At 36.4% G+C, this 17,977-nt stretch overlaps 1 protein-coding gene across 1 annotated transcript in view; it reads left to right on the top strand.

The window, feature by feature from the left end:
* CNTN3 (contactin 3) overlaps positions 1 to 17,977 on the top strand; it is a 402,513-nt gene that overhangs the window by 90,898 nt on the left and 293,638 nt on the right. The window contains exon 2 of the mRNA XM_037800451.1: positions 242 to 376. Within this exon, the coding sequence (XP_037656379.1) occupies positions 322 to 376 (55 nt within the window). The 5' untranslated portion in view covers positions 242 to 321. The remainder of the gene's footprint in view (positions 1 to 241; positions 377 to 17,977) is intronic.

Raw genomic sequence — 17,977 nt, 5'->3', positions numbered from 1 at the left:
TTAGTATTGGTGAAAATTTCTAATTCTGTAGAGGCATTTCCATCCGCATAGCAGTTGCATAAAGTATTTTAAAGTATCTACATTTCAAACAAGGCCTCTATTTTGTATCAGAAAAGATTTGTTTTGTTTAAGGATTTTGAGTGTCTGAATGTTGTGGTTTTATGAAAAGAAGAGAAATCTGTTTTAAAGCACTTGCTTTTTTTTCCTCCAGGTCTAACTTCTTTGTACATATATTTTACAGATTAAAGGATTTGTCTGAAGACAAAGCATTCTATTCATCGGTGACTGGACAAGAGTTACTTTCGCTTTTAGCAATTAAAGATGATGTTGTCATGGAAACAGTTGATCCTGCTTTCATTCATTGGCTGCCTAAGAGGTAACAATAAGCCATATTTTCTAAATTGAGATTATAAGTCTCAGGCTTTAACAATTTTTTCCCCATGCAATAATTTTATTTGCTAAATCTGGCAGCCCTATATATCTTGAAATTCTTTTTTTAAAGCAATTTTGTTGAGAAATATTCACATGCCATACAGTCCATCCAAAGTATACAATCAGTGGCTTTTAGTATAACCACAGAGTTGTGCATTCATCACCACCATCAGTTTTAGAACATTCCCATTACTCCAAAAAGAGAAATCCCATTCTTCTTATCAGTCACCTCTCAGTCCCTCTATCCTTCCCCAGCTTTATGTAACTACTAATCTAATCTGTCTCCATCAATTTATTGACTTTTATATTTTATATGAATGAATTCATACAATACATAGTACTTTGTGTCTGGGTTCTTTCACTTATAATGTTTTTTTAAAAAATTTTTATTTTAATTAGAGAAGTTGTAGGTTTATGGAAAAGTCAATGTAAAAAATACAGTGTTCCCATGTAACCCCCTCTTGTTGACATTTTGCATTAATATGGTACCTTTGTTACAACTGATGAAAGAATATTAAAATAGTGCTGTTAAGTAGAGTCCATGTTTTACATTAGGTGTATTTTCCCCATATACCACTCTATTATTAACACCTTAGGTAGTGTACATTCGTTATAATTCATGAAAAAGCATTCTTTTATTTGTACTATTAGCCCCAGTCCATCGTCTATAACAAGGTTCACTGCATTGTACAGTCCCGTGTTTTAGCCTCTAACTTTCCTTCTAGTAACATACATGAATGAAAACTTCCCCTTTCAAACACATTCACAAACTAATTGATCCCTGTTAATTGTGCTCACAATAATGTGCTACCATCATCACTATCCATTTCCAAAGATTTACAATCAACCTAAATAGAAATTCTGCTTAAATTAAGCTTCGGCTCCCCATTCTCCACCCCATTCTATCCCCTGGTAATCTATATTCTAGTTTCTAACACTATGAGTTTGCTTATTATAATTAGTTCATATCAGAGAGATCATACAATATTTGTCCTTTTGTGTCTGGCTTATTTAAATCAACATAATGTCCTCAGAGTTCACCCTTGTTGTTGTGTGCATCAGGACTTCATTCCTTCTTGCAGCTGAATAATATTCCATCGTATGTATATGTCACATTTTGTTTATCCATCTGTTGTTGGACACTTAGATTGCTTCCATCTTTTGCAATTGTGAATAATGCTGCTATGAACATTGGTGGGCAAATGTCTGTTCGCGTCCCTCTTTCAGTTCTGGGTATATACCTAGTAGCAGGATTGCTGGATCATATGGCAATTCTATACTTTGCTTCCTGAGGAACCTCCAAACTGCCTTCCACAGTGGCTATACCATTTTATATTCCCATAAGCAGGGAATGAGTGTTCTGTTTCTCCACATCCTTTCCAAAACTTGTAGTTTTCTGCTTTTTTTTTTTTAATAATAGCCATTCTAGTAGGTGTGAAATAATACGTCATTGTGGTTTTGATTTGCATTTCCCTAATAGCTAGTGATGCTGAGCTTCTTTTCGTGTGCTTTATAGGCTTAAATAATTTTTGAATGTTGAAATAAAACTCCAACAATAGCAAGAAAAGCAAATATTCTTTTACCAGATGGAATATTCTAATTCTAATTCTATTCTAATTCTGATAATTTGATTCTTGTTTCCTCCCTAATTTTTACAAGCCATCTAATTTCCATAGCAAATACAGTGACACTTAATATGGCAGATCTACTGCAGTGTTATGGTTAGTGTTAATCAGTACTACTGTAGGACCTTGTTTTACAAGATCCTTTATGTAAAGACCCTTTATGTAAGTTGAGAATTGTGCATAATAGCGTTTGCCATTTTTTAATAATTATTTCTTATATGAGTGTACATATCCCACTTTTTAAATAATAAGACAAATAACACTCTAGTAACAATAAATAAACAAAATTAATCATAGAAATAATTTTTAAAAATATTAATTTTCTCTGTCTTTTTTTTTAAATTTTCAGTCATGTGTACCTGCATTTATGTGTGTTAAACTTGTGTAAGATGAGGTCCTACTGTATATAAATATACAAATCAAAATTTGAGAATATAATTCATGACTATTTTTCAAAAGGAGCTAAAAATTGTAAACTCTGTTGTACTGGGCAGAATATAAATTTTAAAGAATGCTGGTATTTCCATGTACAATCTTAAAAGCAGTCTTATTTATTTTTGTTTTTTAGCAAACTTATTTAAGGAACTCAAAACCAATAAAGGCCATTTTCTTTTTTAATTTTGGAAAATTTGAAATTAAAAGTAGGAGGAAAAAGGACCAATTTTCATGTTTGTACATTATAAATGCTATTATAAATCATTTGATGTATTTCGTTTTTGTATGTTTTGTTTTATGGAAGAGTGGGTAAGAGAAGGATTTTTGATAAAGGAGTATATATGTAGCTAATAGTTTTTTGTTTATTTTATTGTTTCCCTTTTATTAAAAAAATTCTCAGGCACTGAAAAAAGTTGAAAGAATAGCACAATAGAATACATGTCTATTCACCATTTAGATTTAGCTATTGTACCGTTTTACTGTATTTTTTCCTATCTCTCTGTGGGTATGTGCATGTATTTTTTTCCTTCTATTGTCTTTTTTGGTAAGCATTTTGAAAGTAAGCTGCAAAAGTCATTGTCTCTCACCCCTAAAGATTTTAGGGCCCATCTCCTACAAAGATGAAAAATTTTCTACACAAATACAATTTCTTTATCATTCCTAAGAGAGCTAACAAAAAAGTACCTTGTCATTTTTTTTTTTCTGAGATGAGAAAATCTGTGTAGAATGTAGTTAACAAATAAAACACATTATTTGAAGACATGTATTGTTGGAGTAGACTTCTTTCCTCTTATGTCAAATTTCAAATATTCTTCAAAATTTGAAACGATAAAATATGGCAAAAATCAGTAATCAATAATAGATTATGGACCAAAACCTCCAATTTTTAAAATAAAGTTTTAAAAAAGTTTCCCACTACATTTTCTTTGACTGCTTCTAATCTAGCACTGAGGAAAAAGGGGGTAGTTCTCAGATTTCTGCCTTTTTAAATGGACCTCAGAAAAAGATCAATGCAGATAACAAAACTAAAATATTGTGGTTTTTCTTTAATTTCTTCAAAAAGATTCAAATTTGACTTCTGTTGTAGTAGGAGCAAAAATGATGTGGAATATACTGCAAGAATATTGTTCAGTATATCAATTTTTGAAGAAAACTATCCTCAAATTTCCAACTTAATCAAAAAGAAATTTACTCAGAAAATACATCAGTTTTTCAAAGTTTTAAAAATTTAAGCTGTGATTTTGTACCATGTGCAAATTGTATTAATTTGTATTTCAGCTGATTTTGAAAAATGTTTTACATGTTTTTCAAAAAATTTCCAGCAAATGCAGTGTCCATTCTACTAAAATGTTAAGACTTAATGAAAGAATTTAAAGGCCAAATTGATTCTCCGAGTATGGTGGTAAGAAAACTTTAAGGATTTAGAAGGGAGAATTGGATAAATTGATAAGGACAAAAATAAATTATATATAAATTAGGATATTGGCAATCTGCCTAATTATGTTATGGGGAAGAATTTGTCTCTCACCAAGTCTTCAAAGGGAGCTGGTTTTATGCTTTTCTTTGTATGCTGAATATTGGTGCTCCTTTTGGATCTATATAAAATTTTGATTAAAAGCCCACCTTGTGAATGTGATAGTCTAGTCACAAATATTGGGGCATTTTATATGAAATAAAATTAAAAACTGTTACTAATGCAGGAAAGATGCCATAAATATAGATATTATTAAATGGCAAGGAGAAATATTTTACATAAATTCACTTAGTGTCTAATCAAAGATATAAAATTATTAAATGCAGCAAATGCTTGATGATTTGTTTTTTCACTTCTAAAAGCCCAACTTTTTGTTATTCATTATTTTTTTGTAATTTTTGTATTTTCTTCTGTTATTTTGTTTTCTCCTGCATCAAAGAGGCAAATAATAATTTCTTGCCAGGAATTTATCCTAAGATGAACTTGACTAATTTTTTCCCTCAAAAATTCTGGGCTTCATTCATTCTTAAACAAGTATTTATTGAGCATTTCCTGTGTGCCAGACACTGTTTTCAGTGAAGAAAATGAATGGAGAATTCTGTCCCCATGGAGTTTACATTCTATCATGTTGTGGTAGACAGTGAGATTGAGTTAGGAGGTTATAGTGCTTTTGACTGGTGGGGGAAGGGGGAGGAAGCAGAATAGCATGAGAGTGTAGGGATTGAGATATGGGTTGCAATTTCAAATAGAGTCGTCAGGCTTGTCCTCACTGAGAAGGTGAATTTTGAGCAAAGAGATAGAGATGGATGAGTTGACTTGTGGATATCTTGGGGAAGAAGGTTCCAGGCAGAGTCAAAAACACATGTAAAGTTCTTCAGTGTGAACATGCCAAGCATTCCAGAAATAGCATGAAGGCTGGCCTGTTTGGGCCAGGATGAGCTGGGCTAGAGAGGTAGTAAATGACTGCCAAGAGGTAGTGTGGAGTGGACACAGCAGAAAATGTAGGCCTCTTGTAAACCGCTGAGAGAAATTTTGATGCTTTTCCTCTGAATGCCCTCAGGAGTCCTAGTGTGGTGTGAATGGAGAAGCGATGTGATCTGACTCAGGCTTTAAAAGGATCTCGCTGGATGCTGTGTTGAGGATTCACTGTAAAAGGGCAGGGAAGCAAGCAGACGCAACAGTTAGAAGCCGGTGCAACAATCAAGCAAAGGGCGATGGTGGATGACTCTGGGATTGTAGTAGGGTTGGTGTTAGACTTTGGATGTATACTGAAAGTAGACCATGGGATTTTTTTGATAGAATAGGCATGGGATATAAGAAAAAGAGATGAGTTAAGGATGGCATCAAGGTTCTATGTCGCTTTGCTTCTAGAGAAAATTATTACTGTCCATGACAAGAGGTACACCTGGTGTGTGGAATTAAGACACAGAACAACATATGGATGAGAGTTTTTCAATCTGAAGGTCACCACCAAATTGTCATTAGAAGACTTAATTTAGTGGCTGATCACCAGTATTTTTTATTAAATAAGTAAATTAGAATTTTTAAAAAATGGAGTAGAAAATATCAGTGTCTTGCTCACTTGATAAAATATTGGCTGCCGAGCACTTCTAGGCATTTGGGGTATGACAGTGAACAGTGAACACAATAGATAATATCCCAGTCCTTGTGGAGTCGACAATTTAATGCATGTATATTGGGTCATTGTTCCAGTTTACTAGAGATGGCACTATGCAAAATACCAGAAATGGATTGGCTTTTATAAAGGGGATTTATTAGATTACAAATTTATAGTTGTAAGGCCATAAAAGTGTCCACACTAAGCATCAACAAGAGGATACCTTCACTGAAGAAAGACTGATGGCATCCAGAATATCTCTCTTAGCTGGGAAGGCACGTGGCTGGCATCTGCTGGTCCCTTGCTCTTGGATTGTGTTTCAAAATGGCTTTCTCCAAAATGTCTCTGGGCTTCTGTCTTTGTTCTTCTGTCTCAGCTCCTGTGTGTCCTTGCTTCTTTCTTCCAAGGCCATTTCTCTTTTAAGCATCTGGTGGTCCTCTTATAGCTTTTCCAGGGCAAACTCGGGGCTTCATCTCTTAGCTTAGCATCTCCAAAAATACTTCTGTCTGCAACTCCAAGCCCCTGCAAGCATTAGCATCTGTGTCGGCTCTTGAGCTCTCTTAAATATTCCAGTGAACTAATCAAGACCCACCCAGAATGGGCGTGGCCCACACCTCCATGGAAATAATTTAATCAGAGTTCCCACTCACAGTTAGGTGAGTCTCATCTCCATGGAAACACTCAACTAAAGGTTCTACCCAACTAGACTGGATTAAAAGATCATGGCTCTTCTGGGTCCATAACAGTTTCAAACCAGCACAGTTGTGTTGTTACATGCGTTTTTACCATGTTGCTTTAAAAAAGTGCAAAAGCCAGAGACTTAATTAGAAAGCAGAGAGATAAGGAAGAGAATAAAATAATAAAATCAGAACCTTATCATTTTGCAAATGTTTTTGAACATACAGCCCAAAGAGAAATCAAATTAATTAAGATAATTGGGACATTTTTGATTTCACATGAAAAGCCTTAAATACTTCCTGACTGCTTACTACCTGCAAGATAATCCTTTGCAAGATGATTTCAGGTTTCAGGTGTCTTTAATCAGTGCATATGATACCTTCTTGTCATATGTTCTGTTTTGTTTTTAGTTTCATCCTTCTCATTGGACTAGGTAAGTGCACATAGTTCTTGTGGAAAGTGAAATTTCCTTGTATAGCTAAAATCACCAATGATGCCTAGTTAACAATACTGTCATGGAAAATAGCATATTTCTGTAAAAGTTCCAAAATACTTTTATTGCACCAAGTCCTTCTCTTAAAATTGTAGCAAACAATCAACATATCAAGGACTACTGCTATTTTGGTAGTTCCTAGAAATTATATGCCAAAGTAGTCACTAATTCTAGAAGGGCCTGATAAAGGAGGGATAAGTTTCAGTAGTCCTTAGCCTTCTTTTAGTGGTAGGCTCTCCCACATCTACCCCATTCTACAGCCTTTGAGCAGCTCTGAGGGTTGGAACGGGTTGACCACTCATAGTACTCCAAAGATGGACCTATTGTACTTGCCCCCATGACTGGCTTAAGCCATTCAGCCCAAGACTTTTTGCTGGCCTTAGATATTGATTGTTTCTAGGACTTTTTATTCAGATTTTGTTGTGGAAAGTGCCCTCTCTCTTGGTGCATCTTAATGAGGAATTTTGAAGACAGGTTGCTACAGGTGGCCAACCAGGGAAGTCAGCCTGATGGAAAAGCTGATTCTGTGGATGCAGATCAGAGAGATCAAAAATCTCCCTGGCAACACAGGATATGACTCCCGGGGAGGAATCTAGACCAGGCATTGTGGGGTGGAGAACCTCTTCTTGACCAAAAGGGGGATGTGAAAAGAAATGAAATGAGTTTCAGTGGCTGAGAGATTCCAAAAGGAGCTGAGAGGTCGCTCTGGTGGGCACTCTTATGTACAATATAGACAACCCTTTTTAGGTTCTAAAGAACTGGAATAGGTAGCAGTAAAGACCTGAAACTATCAAACTACAACCCAGAATCCTTTAATCTTGAAGATGATTGTATAAAAATGTAGCTTATGAGGGGTGACAATGTGATTGGGAAAGCCATAAGGACCACACTCCCCTTTGTCCAGTGTATGGATGGATGAGTAGAAAAATGGGGGCAAAAAAAAAAAAAGGGCACCCAGAGTTATTTTTTACTTTAATTGTTCTTTTTCACGATAATTTTTATTCTTATTATTTTTGTGTATGTGGTAATGAAAATGTTCAAAAATAAATTTTGGTGATGGATATGCAACTATATGGTGGTGCTGTGAACAATTGATTGTATGCTTTGTATGACCGCATGGTATGTGAATATATCTCAATAAAAGTGAATTATTTTAAAAAAAGAGAGAGAAACCAGCATGTACGGTCCCCAAACATGAACCTTGGCATTTTTAACATTGTAGATTTAGTAAGGAACAAAAACTGCAAACAAAATTCACATTTGGGGAATGGATTTGAAAATCAGAAATTCTGCTTGTTTTAATGCTTTAGTGGAAGTGTGTGCAAATACAAACCAAGCCTACCTTTACAAATCTTCAAGTGCTCTCAGTCACATCATTTCAAAGTAAAGCTTTGAAAGCAAAGTAATTTTTTCAAGTTGCTCCTGAAATGATTGAGGAATATTTTTCAATCTTTTTAGATAACATCACCCTTGTAATAAATGAGAAAATGATAAAGGATTTCTGCTGGGCTGTGCTTAATCTCAAAGCAGATTTGGAACTCTCTCTTTGTGATGTTAGATGTGGCACTTCAAGTAAACTCTTACCATAAACTCAAATGACTGTTATTTCTTCTACAGTATTTACTTGTATTGTAATATGATTTGTTAGCTTTGATACTGAAGAAATGGTGATGTCTCTGATCTCTGCTTATAAATCTTGGCATTCTCCAAGTTTTTGCAGATAAACTTGTTTCACATCATCCCCCTCCATTGCAACATCTTAAATCTTCAATTGCTTTTCATTTATCCCATTTAAATCTCGACATTTTATCAGAGTATGCATGTGAGATTCAGAATAAAGGACCCAAAGCATTCTTGGTGTATTTTGTTCTTATAACCTTGATCATTGAAAACTCCGTGTATTGGTTTGATGGTGACAAAGAAGGTATTCAGAGAACTGAAAATAATGAACAAAAACAGTATCTTGGAAATGCTTTTAGAGGTCAAGAAACACTCATAAGATTAAATAAAACCCACAATTTTATTTAGGTCTTAAAATAGCTATTTTCTCAAAAGGAACTGGTGATTAGTACATTGACTCCTGCAAATAAAGTGCTCATTCAAGCCAATTTAATTGATTATTGCCTAAATGTTAAACTGTCTTAAAGTACTCACCACAAAGTGTTTTTAAATACCCCTGTGTATATTATGCATTTTCCATGTATTGTACCAGCAGAGCTAAGTGGATTGTAATCTTGCTATATAAGAGTGCCTGCAGACTTAAGTATTATTAACTCATGAATAATGGTGAACTTTGCATATCAGATAGACATACAAAGACACATGCATTTTGACGGAAGCCGTGTCAAAAGGAATCTTGATTCTGGCCAATAATGTCTATCTTACAAAGGTACCTTTAACCTAAGAGAAGGGAATTCTTTATGCTGCATTAGATAGTGCCACTACATTGCATTTCCTTGTCATTCTCCCTTGTTCTTATCTCTATCTTTATTCCTGTTTGCACTACACCTTTCAGTAGGGAGTTCAAATCTTTATTCTCTCTCACCTGCATTATTACTCCATCCTTGCTCCTCATCTGTCTGCTTTCTTTTCTTCCCATTCTCCATTGCCTCCCACATGTTGCACCAGGGTTATCTTTCTGAACAGCCATTCAGCAGTCATTACTGAGCGTCTGGTTTGTGTAATGCATGGAGATAAATGGTATGGAGGATTCCAAGATGATTCAGGCTGCTGCCAATCTAGGAAGGAAAGAAGGTACTCATAAAAATGAGAGGAGAAAAAAAAAACGCTAAGGGTTTTAAGAGAAATACAAATAAAGCGACGTGGATGTATGGAGAAGAGACAACTCACTTTTTGAAATGAGAACAGAGAAATATTCATGGAGAAACCAACATTTGAGCTGGGACTTAAAATAATGAAAACCATGGCTAACATCTCATGAGTGCTTCCTTTTCATCAAGCACTGAGCTAAAGGGCTTGTTTGAAATACCTCCTTTAATTCCCTTGGCAATCCTCAGAGATGTCCAAAATTGTTATCCCTATTTTACAGAAGGAGAGACTGAGGCTCCAATAGGCTGAGGAACTTCCTAAATTTCACCTACCTAATAGATTTTAAGCTGAAATTTAAATACCAGAGGTAGCCTCACTCCACAGCTCATGGGCAAAACCCTTATGTTAGAATGGGCAGGTAAGATAATTTAAGGTTAGGGAAAGATGTAAAATAGGGATGGTTCCTAATCATATATAGCAAGCATGGAGAAGCTTTGATCATCATAATAGCTAATCTATCTTGAAACTATGTTGTATGCCAACCCCAGCTTAAGCAATTTATTTCTCACAACACCCCATGAGATACATGTTATTACTATATTACTTTATGTGAGGAAGCTGAGATATAGAGAGATTATTACCTTGCCTAAGGTCACACACAGTTATTAAGTGAGATCAGAGTTCAAACTCAGGCTGTGTTTCTCTCGAGATGTGGCATTCACTATGACAGGCACCAACCACATGTGGCTAATGAGCACTTGGAATGTGGCTACTCAGAATGGAAATTTTGTGTAAGTGAAAAATACCCACTGGCTTTCATAGACATCTCATTAATAATTTTTATTGATTATGTATTGAAGTGATAATTTTTGATATGTTGGGTTACAGGTTTCTATTAGAAAGAGCAGCTTTTGACTGTGCCCTTACCATATATGAAAAGAAATGGAGAGAAGTCTACAAAGAATGGTTGGGCCAAGAGATTCTTAAGTAAGGAATGTTAGCATCTTAGCTTTGCTATAAGAACTCTGCTCCAATAGAGTATATATGCAGAATAGGGTAGAAGGAGAAAAAGCTAAAGGAGAGAAGACTTGCTTGGGGGTTACTGTAGAATGTTAAGTGAAGAATAATCTATGCCCAAACTAGCGTAGTTGGAGTCAAAAGATAAAATTTGGAAGAAATTACAAAGTCAGAGCTGCAAGGATATGGCAAACAATTGGGTGATTGTGCCTGATGGGCGAGGAGAGATTGTTGAATTTTGAAATTGCATGGGGAGATAATGACATAATTAACCAAAATAAGAAACTAAGGAGGTCGGGGTTTGGCTGTGTTTGGGGTCTGTTGAGTTTTGAGGTACTTGAAGAGTACCTGGGTGATATGAGCTAGAAGGCTGTTGAAACCGTAGAATTGCAAAGAACAGAAGAAGAAAATGGGGAGGGATTTGTAGTGTGTCAGAAACTGAAGAGATGAACTATGAAGGATTAAATGAAAGGAAGCAGAACTGAACCCAGTGGTGGGTCTGAGAGGTAAAGAAAAAGCAGAGATACAGAGAGATCGAAGAGTCAGCAGGTGAATGTGGAAGTCGAGGAAGCCTTTTGGGGAAAAGGGGAGAAAAGGGGAGGGGAAAGAAGATGGAGTCTGAGAAAAACTGCCAGCCTGTGAAAAGCGAGCCCTGGATTATTGTTGTGTAGAGCTTTAAAGACAAAGTGGTTGGCCAGGAGGGAAGAAGAGACGTTGATAGCAGCAGTACTTTGATAAAACAGACATATATATATATGTACATGTACATATGTGCATGTGTACACACACACACGCACACACACACACAGTGCTTTCCAGGCCTGCTTATTTTATACATGAGAACAGTGAAGTTTAGAGCATTTTAGGTACTTACTGAATGCCACACAGCTAGTTAGGGGCCCAGTGGGGACCTGATCTTGATTGTCTGAATTTTGTCCGAGGGGGCTTTGCACTGCAGTAAGCCTTGTGTGAGTATGGCATGCTGTAGATCCCTTTTTTTTTTTTTAATAGAAAAGAACCAAATAGTTCATCCTTGATGGTGGTGAGGGGGAGTGTTGTTATGTTACTGTGTTTGGGGGCCAGGTGTTTATGTGCCTTTATGTGTATAGATGCACCCTGGAAGGAATTGAGGGGACTTATCTATTGAGAATATTTCTGCACATGGGAACTACTTGTAACTGCGCTCAGGACATGTTTTGGTTTGCTAAAGCTGCTAGAATGTAGTATATCAGAAATGCATTGGCTTTTCCAATGGGGATTTATTAACTTACAATTTACAGTTCTTAGGCCATAAAAATGTCTAAAGTAAGGCATCAGTAGGATGATACCTGGACTGTGAAGACAGGCTGCTGGCATCTGGGACACCTCTGTCACATGGGAAGGCGTATGGCTGGCGTCTGCTGGTCCTTCTTTCCTGTTTTTTTTTGTTTTCAGCTTCTGGCTTCAGTGGCTTCCTTTCTGTTTTCTGTGGGTCCTTTCTTAGATTTTCCAGGGCTTTCCTCTGTGAGGTTCTCTTTATTTCATCTCTATGTGTTTTATCCTCTTCTAAAGTACCCCAGTAAGAGGATTAAGACCAACCTTGAATGAGGTGGGTCACATATAAATTGAAATAACCCTATCAGAAGGTCCCAGCTAAAATAGGTCTGTGCTCATAGGGATGGATTGAAAGAACATGATCCTTTCTGGGGTACATGCAGCCTCCAAACTATCTCAAGGTAAATAGTCTTAGGTGAATGGACAAAAGCTGAAGTGCCTTGGGGAAGTTGGGCTGCTGAAAGGGAGGTGGTTCTTTTGGAATAGAGCCCTGCCAAAGTCAAACACTTTGAGGCTTAGTTGCTAACAACTGGCTAGGAATTTCCTTCAAGTTCCAACTGGCATTGCAGATTAGAATCCTATTCACAATACAGTGGTGTTAATATTTGGTTAAGTGCTTGCCCTGGCTTCTGTTTTTAGCTACCTTGTCTTTCCCTCCTGAAGATTGTACAGTGCTCTCCTGGAATGAGTGGTTAACATATAAGGTAATGGTTTATTGCTTCAAGTAACACTTGCCATTCTGAGTGTTTGGGAGACTGGATCCTTAAATGTGGTTTGCATTTCCTTTACACTACATTGGTGCCATCTTGCTGATCATTATACGAGTTTGATGATATGAAATAAGCCATTTCCTCACTACTATCAGTTGCTAGTCAGTGTCTCTAAGTGTGCATAAAATAATGATCACCATTGATGAACGATTCTCATTGGTAGACACTGTGCAGGGTGTTTTACATGCATTTTTCTGTAATTCTCCATCAACTGTGCAGTGGAACTTCCGCATTACTTCCTAAATTCTCTTTACTCAGAGTTTTTAATTTTTTTTTTTTTCTTCCTAATATATCACCCAGTCCCTCTGGCAGTGAAAATGCCTTCAAGTTATTCCTTGAAAGACCTCTCCACTACTTCCTAGGGTACCTGCCATTAACCCTTCCTCCTCTTCAAGCCTCACACATACCCCAAACTCTACCCCCACATCCATTAACTCATGTGATGGTCAGGTTCATGTGTCAGCTTGGCCAGGTGATGGTGTCCAGGTGTCTGGTCAAGCAAGCACTGGGCTAACTGTTTCTGCAAGGACATTTCATGACTGGTTAATAAACCAGAAGGCTGGTTTATTAAATCATCAGTCAATTGGCTGCAGCTATGACTGATTACATCTAAAATCAACTAAGGGAGTGTCTTCTGCAATGAGAGAATCCAATCAGTTGGATTTAATCCAATCAGTTGAAGACTTTTAAGGGAGAAGAGAGAACTTTCACTTCTTCTTCAGCCAGCCAGCCTCTCCTGGGGAGTTCATTGAAGACCTTCAACAGAGTTGCCAGCTCGTGGCCTGCCCTATGGAATTTGGACTCGTGCATCCCCACAGTTGCGTGAGATACTTTTATAAAATCTCATGTTTACATATATCTCCTGTTAGTTTTGTTTCCCTAGAGAACCTGACTAATACAGTTTGAAACTGGGACATAATAAAATGCCCATCCTTAGAGACCCTTTCTGCATTCATATTAATTTCAAAGCAAAACCCTAACTCAAAAACTGCTGCACATATTAATTTGAGAAGTGGCAGGGCCCCTTGCTCTTGTTTTGTTAGTGAGCCACTGCCTTGAGATGCCATGTGCCTTTTTGGTTTTTACGTCGATGAGATATACAAACACAGTTTGTGTTTACCTTTCTGTGTTTGCTTCGTTTGAATGTCAACCAACACTTCAAGTGTGAGACAATGTCAAGTGACAGAACTCTCTGGTTGTGACACTGGATGCTATTTCAGATAGAGATATTTTAAATTGAAAATTATTTTATTAGAAAAATATGCAAAGAACAATCAAATTATGTATGCATCTTTACATATGCAAGTATCTGTGTGTGTAATTTGAAGACATTATGGGAGAAAACAAGTCATTTTACCTTTTGTGATATGACTTCATAATTTGAAAGCAGTATCACATTATTGAACAACTTTTGGAGTTTTTGTTGCCAACTATGAGAGAGCTTGAACTTAGATATTTTCTTATGGCTGCTGATTATCCTCAGTTGACATGTTTTTGTTTTGCCTAAGGTCAACTAATATTGCCCATAAGGAACACTATAGTAATTTTGTTGAAGTGTGAAAATTGGAAGGTGGCAAATGAATTCTAGAAAGACTAATTGTTAAGAGTTTGTTTATCCACCAGTAAAGAAATATATAAATGAAGATTATTCAGTGCCATCTTTATTAATTTTTGGTCCTTTGATCTGTTGACAGAATAATTGGAGCCCATAATAACTGTCATTGCATTGGAGATTCATTTTTGAAGTTTTGCATCATTGAGATACTACTACTCATATAATATTCCACTTTAGATGTTAAGATTAAAATGTTGGTGATAATGAATTCTTTGCTTGACATTCTCTTCATTTTGAACAATGTTTATTGGGTGTAAAACACTGTCTTTTTTGGTCGCACTACATTGTTGGTATTTTTTACTTAAAAAGGAAGAAGGGGATGTGAAATGAAATGAAATGAAATACAGTTTCAGTGGCTGAGAGATTCCAAAAGGAGCCAAGAGGTCACTCTGGTGGGCACTCTTACACACAATATAGATAACTCTTTTTAGGTTTTAATGAAGTGGAATGGCTAGTAGTAAATACCTGAAACTGTTGAGCTGCAATCTTGAAGATGATTGTATAACAATGTAGCTTACAAGGCGCAACAATGTGATAGTTAAAGCCTTGTGAATCACACTCCCCTTTTTCCGGTGTACGGATGAATGAGTAGAAAAGTGGGTGCAAAAAAAACTAAAGGAAAAATAGGGCTGGGGGAACAATTTGGTGGTTCTTTTTTTATTCTTATTTTTTTCTTCTTACTTTCACTTTTCCTGGTACAAGGAAAATGTTAAAAAAATAGATCGGGGTGTTGAACGAACAACTATATGATGATAATGTGATCAATTGATTATATACTTTGGATGATTGTATGGTATGTGAATAAATCTTAACAACATCAACAAAAAACAAAACAACAAAAAAAAATCTCTGTTCCTGACCTGGCAATGACTTATTAATGTACTTTCTCTTCTAACTTCTGCCCAGCAGCTAAGAAATTAGCTCTTATCTTGGTATTTGACTTATTAAATTTCTCTTTCTACCATGTGTGTTTACTTTTCTTGATTATCAGACTGCTGGAGACAAAAGTAATATTCCTCCCTGTTACTTAAAGAGGAGACAGTTTGTTCCTTTTTACTAAAAGGACATTTAAAGAAAAGGGGATGGGGGCGAAATGTCTACTCTGGCAGAGTTGAGCTGCCCCAGCGTGTGGTAGGCGACCTTGTCAAACAATTGCTAGGAAGAAGCTGCTCTTTTCTTGGAATTACCGCAGAGTCATTGAAGGCCCAGCAACAAGTTTGTGGAAGGTGGCCAAGAAAACAAACTCAGGGGCTGCTTGCGGGCACTTGTGATAGTGTGTGATGACTTCGTGACTCCATCTAGTTTCATTACCTGGACATCTCTGTTGTGTAGGCTGACTTGAGGGAGAGGAATCTGTAGGCTGGCATGTGTAGGCTCTGGTTTCTTACTCATCATTTGTGCCAAGAATGAGAACATTTGCTCCTCCAGTCCTACAAGCAAGGAAGGGATGGGGAAATCTGCTATTGACTGGCCTTACAGCATCAAGGCAATTCTGGGATTGGTTGCTGCTGTAGTGACATTGATTGATGTTGCTGAAAACATGGGGCCCTGGTGAGTTTAGATTAAAGGATTATTCCAAGATCACCTGGATACCTGGAGTAGTATGTCCGTGCTTTACAACCTTTATAGTGACACTGACATGCACTCTCTCTTGTTTGAAAACTTTTGCAACATAAAGGACAGTCTGGATGTGCCACCCAGGGATGTTTAAATGCAGATGGCAACAATTTGTGGGTATTTGATATTAGTGTTAAATTTTTTAAAGTAGGACCCCTAGACTTTTACTCTCCAAATAAATTTTCATTACTAAGTGTACTTTTATAGGACTTAAAAAATATCTTGTCTGAGTTTTTGAAATAATTTTTTCATTCTGATCCCGTGAGCGTATGTGCATATATATGAATATTTAAGTTCGAACATATGTACAGAAAGTCTAGAGAAGTGGTAATATGCTGAGCATAGTAATGTGGATATTATGAAGTATTGACTTTTGAACAGTGTATACATGGTTTTCTGAGTGGACATCTATCTTTTAGTTAAGGGATAATATTTACTGTAGCATATACAAGGACACAAATGACTTTTTTTTTCCTTCTTTTTTTTGCTTGACTACGCAGCAAAGCAAATTGAGAATACTCAGTGCCATGGCCATTATTCCTATTATGGGAGAAGAGAGAAAATAAACATTCAGCTAACAACAGCATAAAAGACTCTAATGCTTTTTTCCGCCTCATGGGGTTTTTGAAAGCTCTTTGCTGCTTATTTTGTTGAGTTTCCCATTGATACTATTTTGGTGAGTAATTATTCAAAGACATGATGGAGGGTAAATACTTATTGGAACATTGTCTTTGAATGAGAATTGTTGCAGTGGGCATTATAAAGACACTTTTTTATTTTATTTTTTGTAGTTAACACCCTCCACAGATTAATAAGGATCTTTTGTCTTAGACATAATACTTGCAATTATTTGCTCAAACCAGATAACTGCTCACAGGTGCCAGTGTTCACAACCACCGTGAAGATAAGGGCAATCCCATCCTATTTTTCATGCCATGTAGATATAGCTCTCTAATGAATGAAGTCATTTAGTAGATGACCTTCTCATAAATTATTATTCTGCAGTCAGATGTAATTAAAAGTTTGATGCAAGGGCTAAACAAAAATATGCAATAATATGAAATACCGTTTGTTGTACTGCTGCTGCACTAAGTAGAAAAAAAATACTGCTTATTCTTACATCAAAACCCTGTAATATTGATATCATTGCCGTTTAACAGTGCAGAATATAGTGGCTTGGAGAGTTTAAAAACCCAGAGGTAGATGGTAGAATCAGGGGAAAAAATACCATGTCGGTCTTGGACCCAAAGTCACTGTTCTTTCTAGGTATACATGATTCTCCTAAAGAAGTGTCCAGCGAGCATATTTATAAAGCACAAGATAGTAAATACTTTTGGCTTTGCTGGCTGTATGACTTCTGTCATAACTACTCAACTCTGCCATTGGAAGGTGAAAGCAGCCATAGATAATACATAAGTAATTGAGTGTGGCTGTGTTCCAGTAAAACCTTATTTATAGGCACTACAATTTGAATTTTATATCCTTTCCACAGGTTGTGAATTATTATTTTCATTCACAGGCATACAAAAATAAATGGCAGACCAGATTTGACCCATGGTGCGTAGTTTGCTGACCCATTCCTAAAACACAAATATGGTTTTTAAGATCTTGTTTTTTGTTTTTTTTTAATCAAGCACTTATGTTATCCTGTGCAATGTATTTTGCAATGTGCTGTGAGGGGAGAAAAAGAGCTTAGAGTTGAGGAAGAAGGAGACAATATGGGAAAGGTAAAATCCAATGCAATATTGAATTTTTGATGAAGAGGGATTTATTTCTGGCTAGACTATCAAAAGAGGCTCTAGACCTCCAGGATACAGGGGAGAAGCAGTCTAGGAAAGAGAATGGCATAAATCAATCTACAATAACTTATTTGGCAAAAAAAATTTGTTTTTTTTTTTTGCATGTCATTGTAGGTGAACTTCTTACTGACAGCCGTGGATGTCTTATTGCCTGCAGACTTGCAGTCAATCTGTGAAAACTGAGTGTGTGCTCCAGCTATAAGGCACTGCTGCATTGAGAATTGCCATGGTAGAAAGTCGGCCCAGCATTGCTAGTTCTTTGAATGTTTTTTAAGGAAACTGAAATTTGGCTTTCTGCATGATCTTTTTGTATTTTTAAAT

The sequence above is a fragment of the Choloepus didactylus genome, chromosome 1, assembly GCF_015220235.1.
Source record: "Choloepus didactylus isolate mChoDid1 chromosome 1, mChoDid1.pri, whole genome shotgun sequence".
Classification (NCBI taxonomy): domain Eukaryota; kingdom Metazoa; phylum Chordata; class Mammalia; order Pilosa; family Megalonychidae; genus Choloepus; species Choloepus didactylus.
The sequence above is the reverse complement of the archived record's forward strand: the minus strand, read 5'-3'. Positions and strand labels throughout refer to the sequence as shown.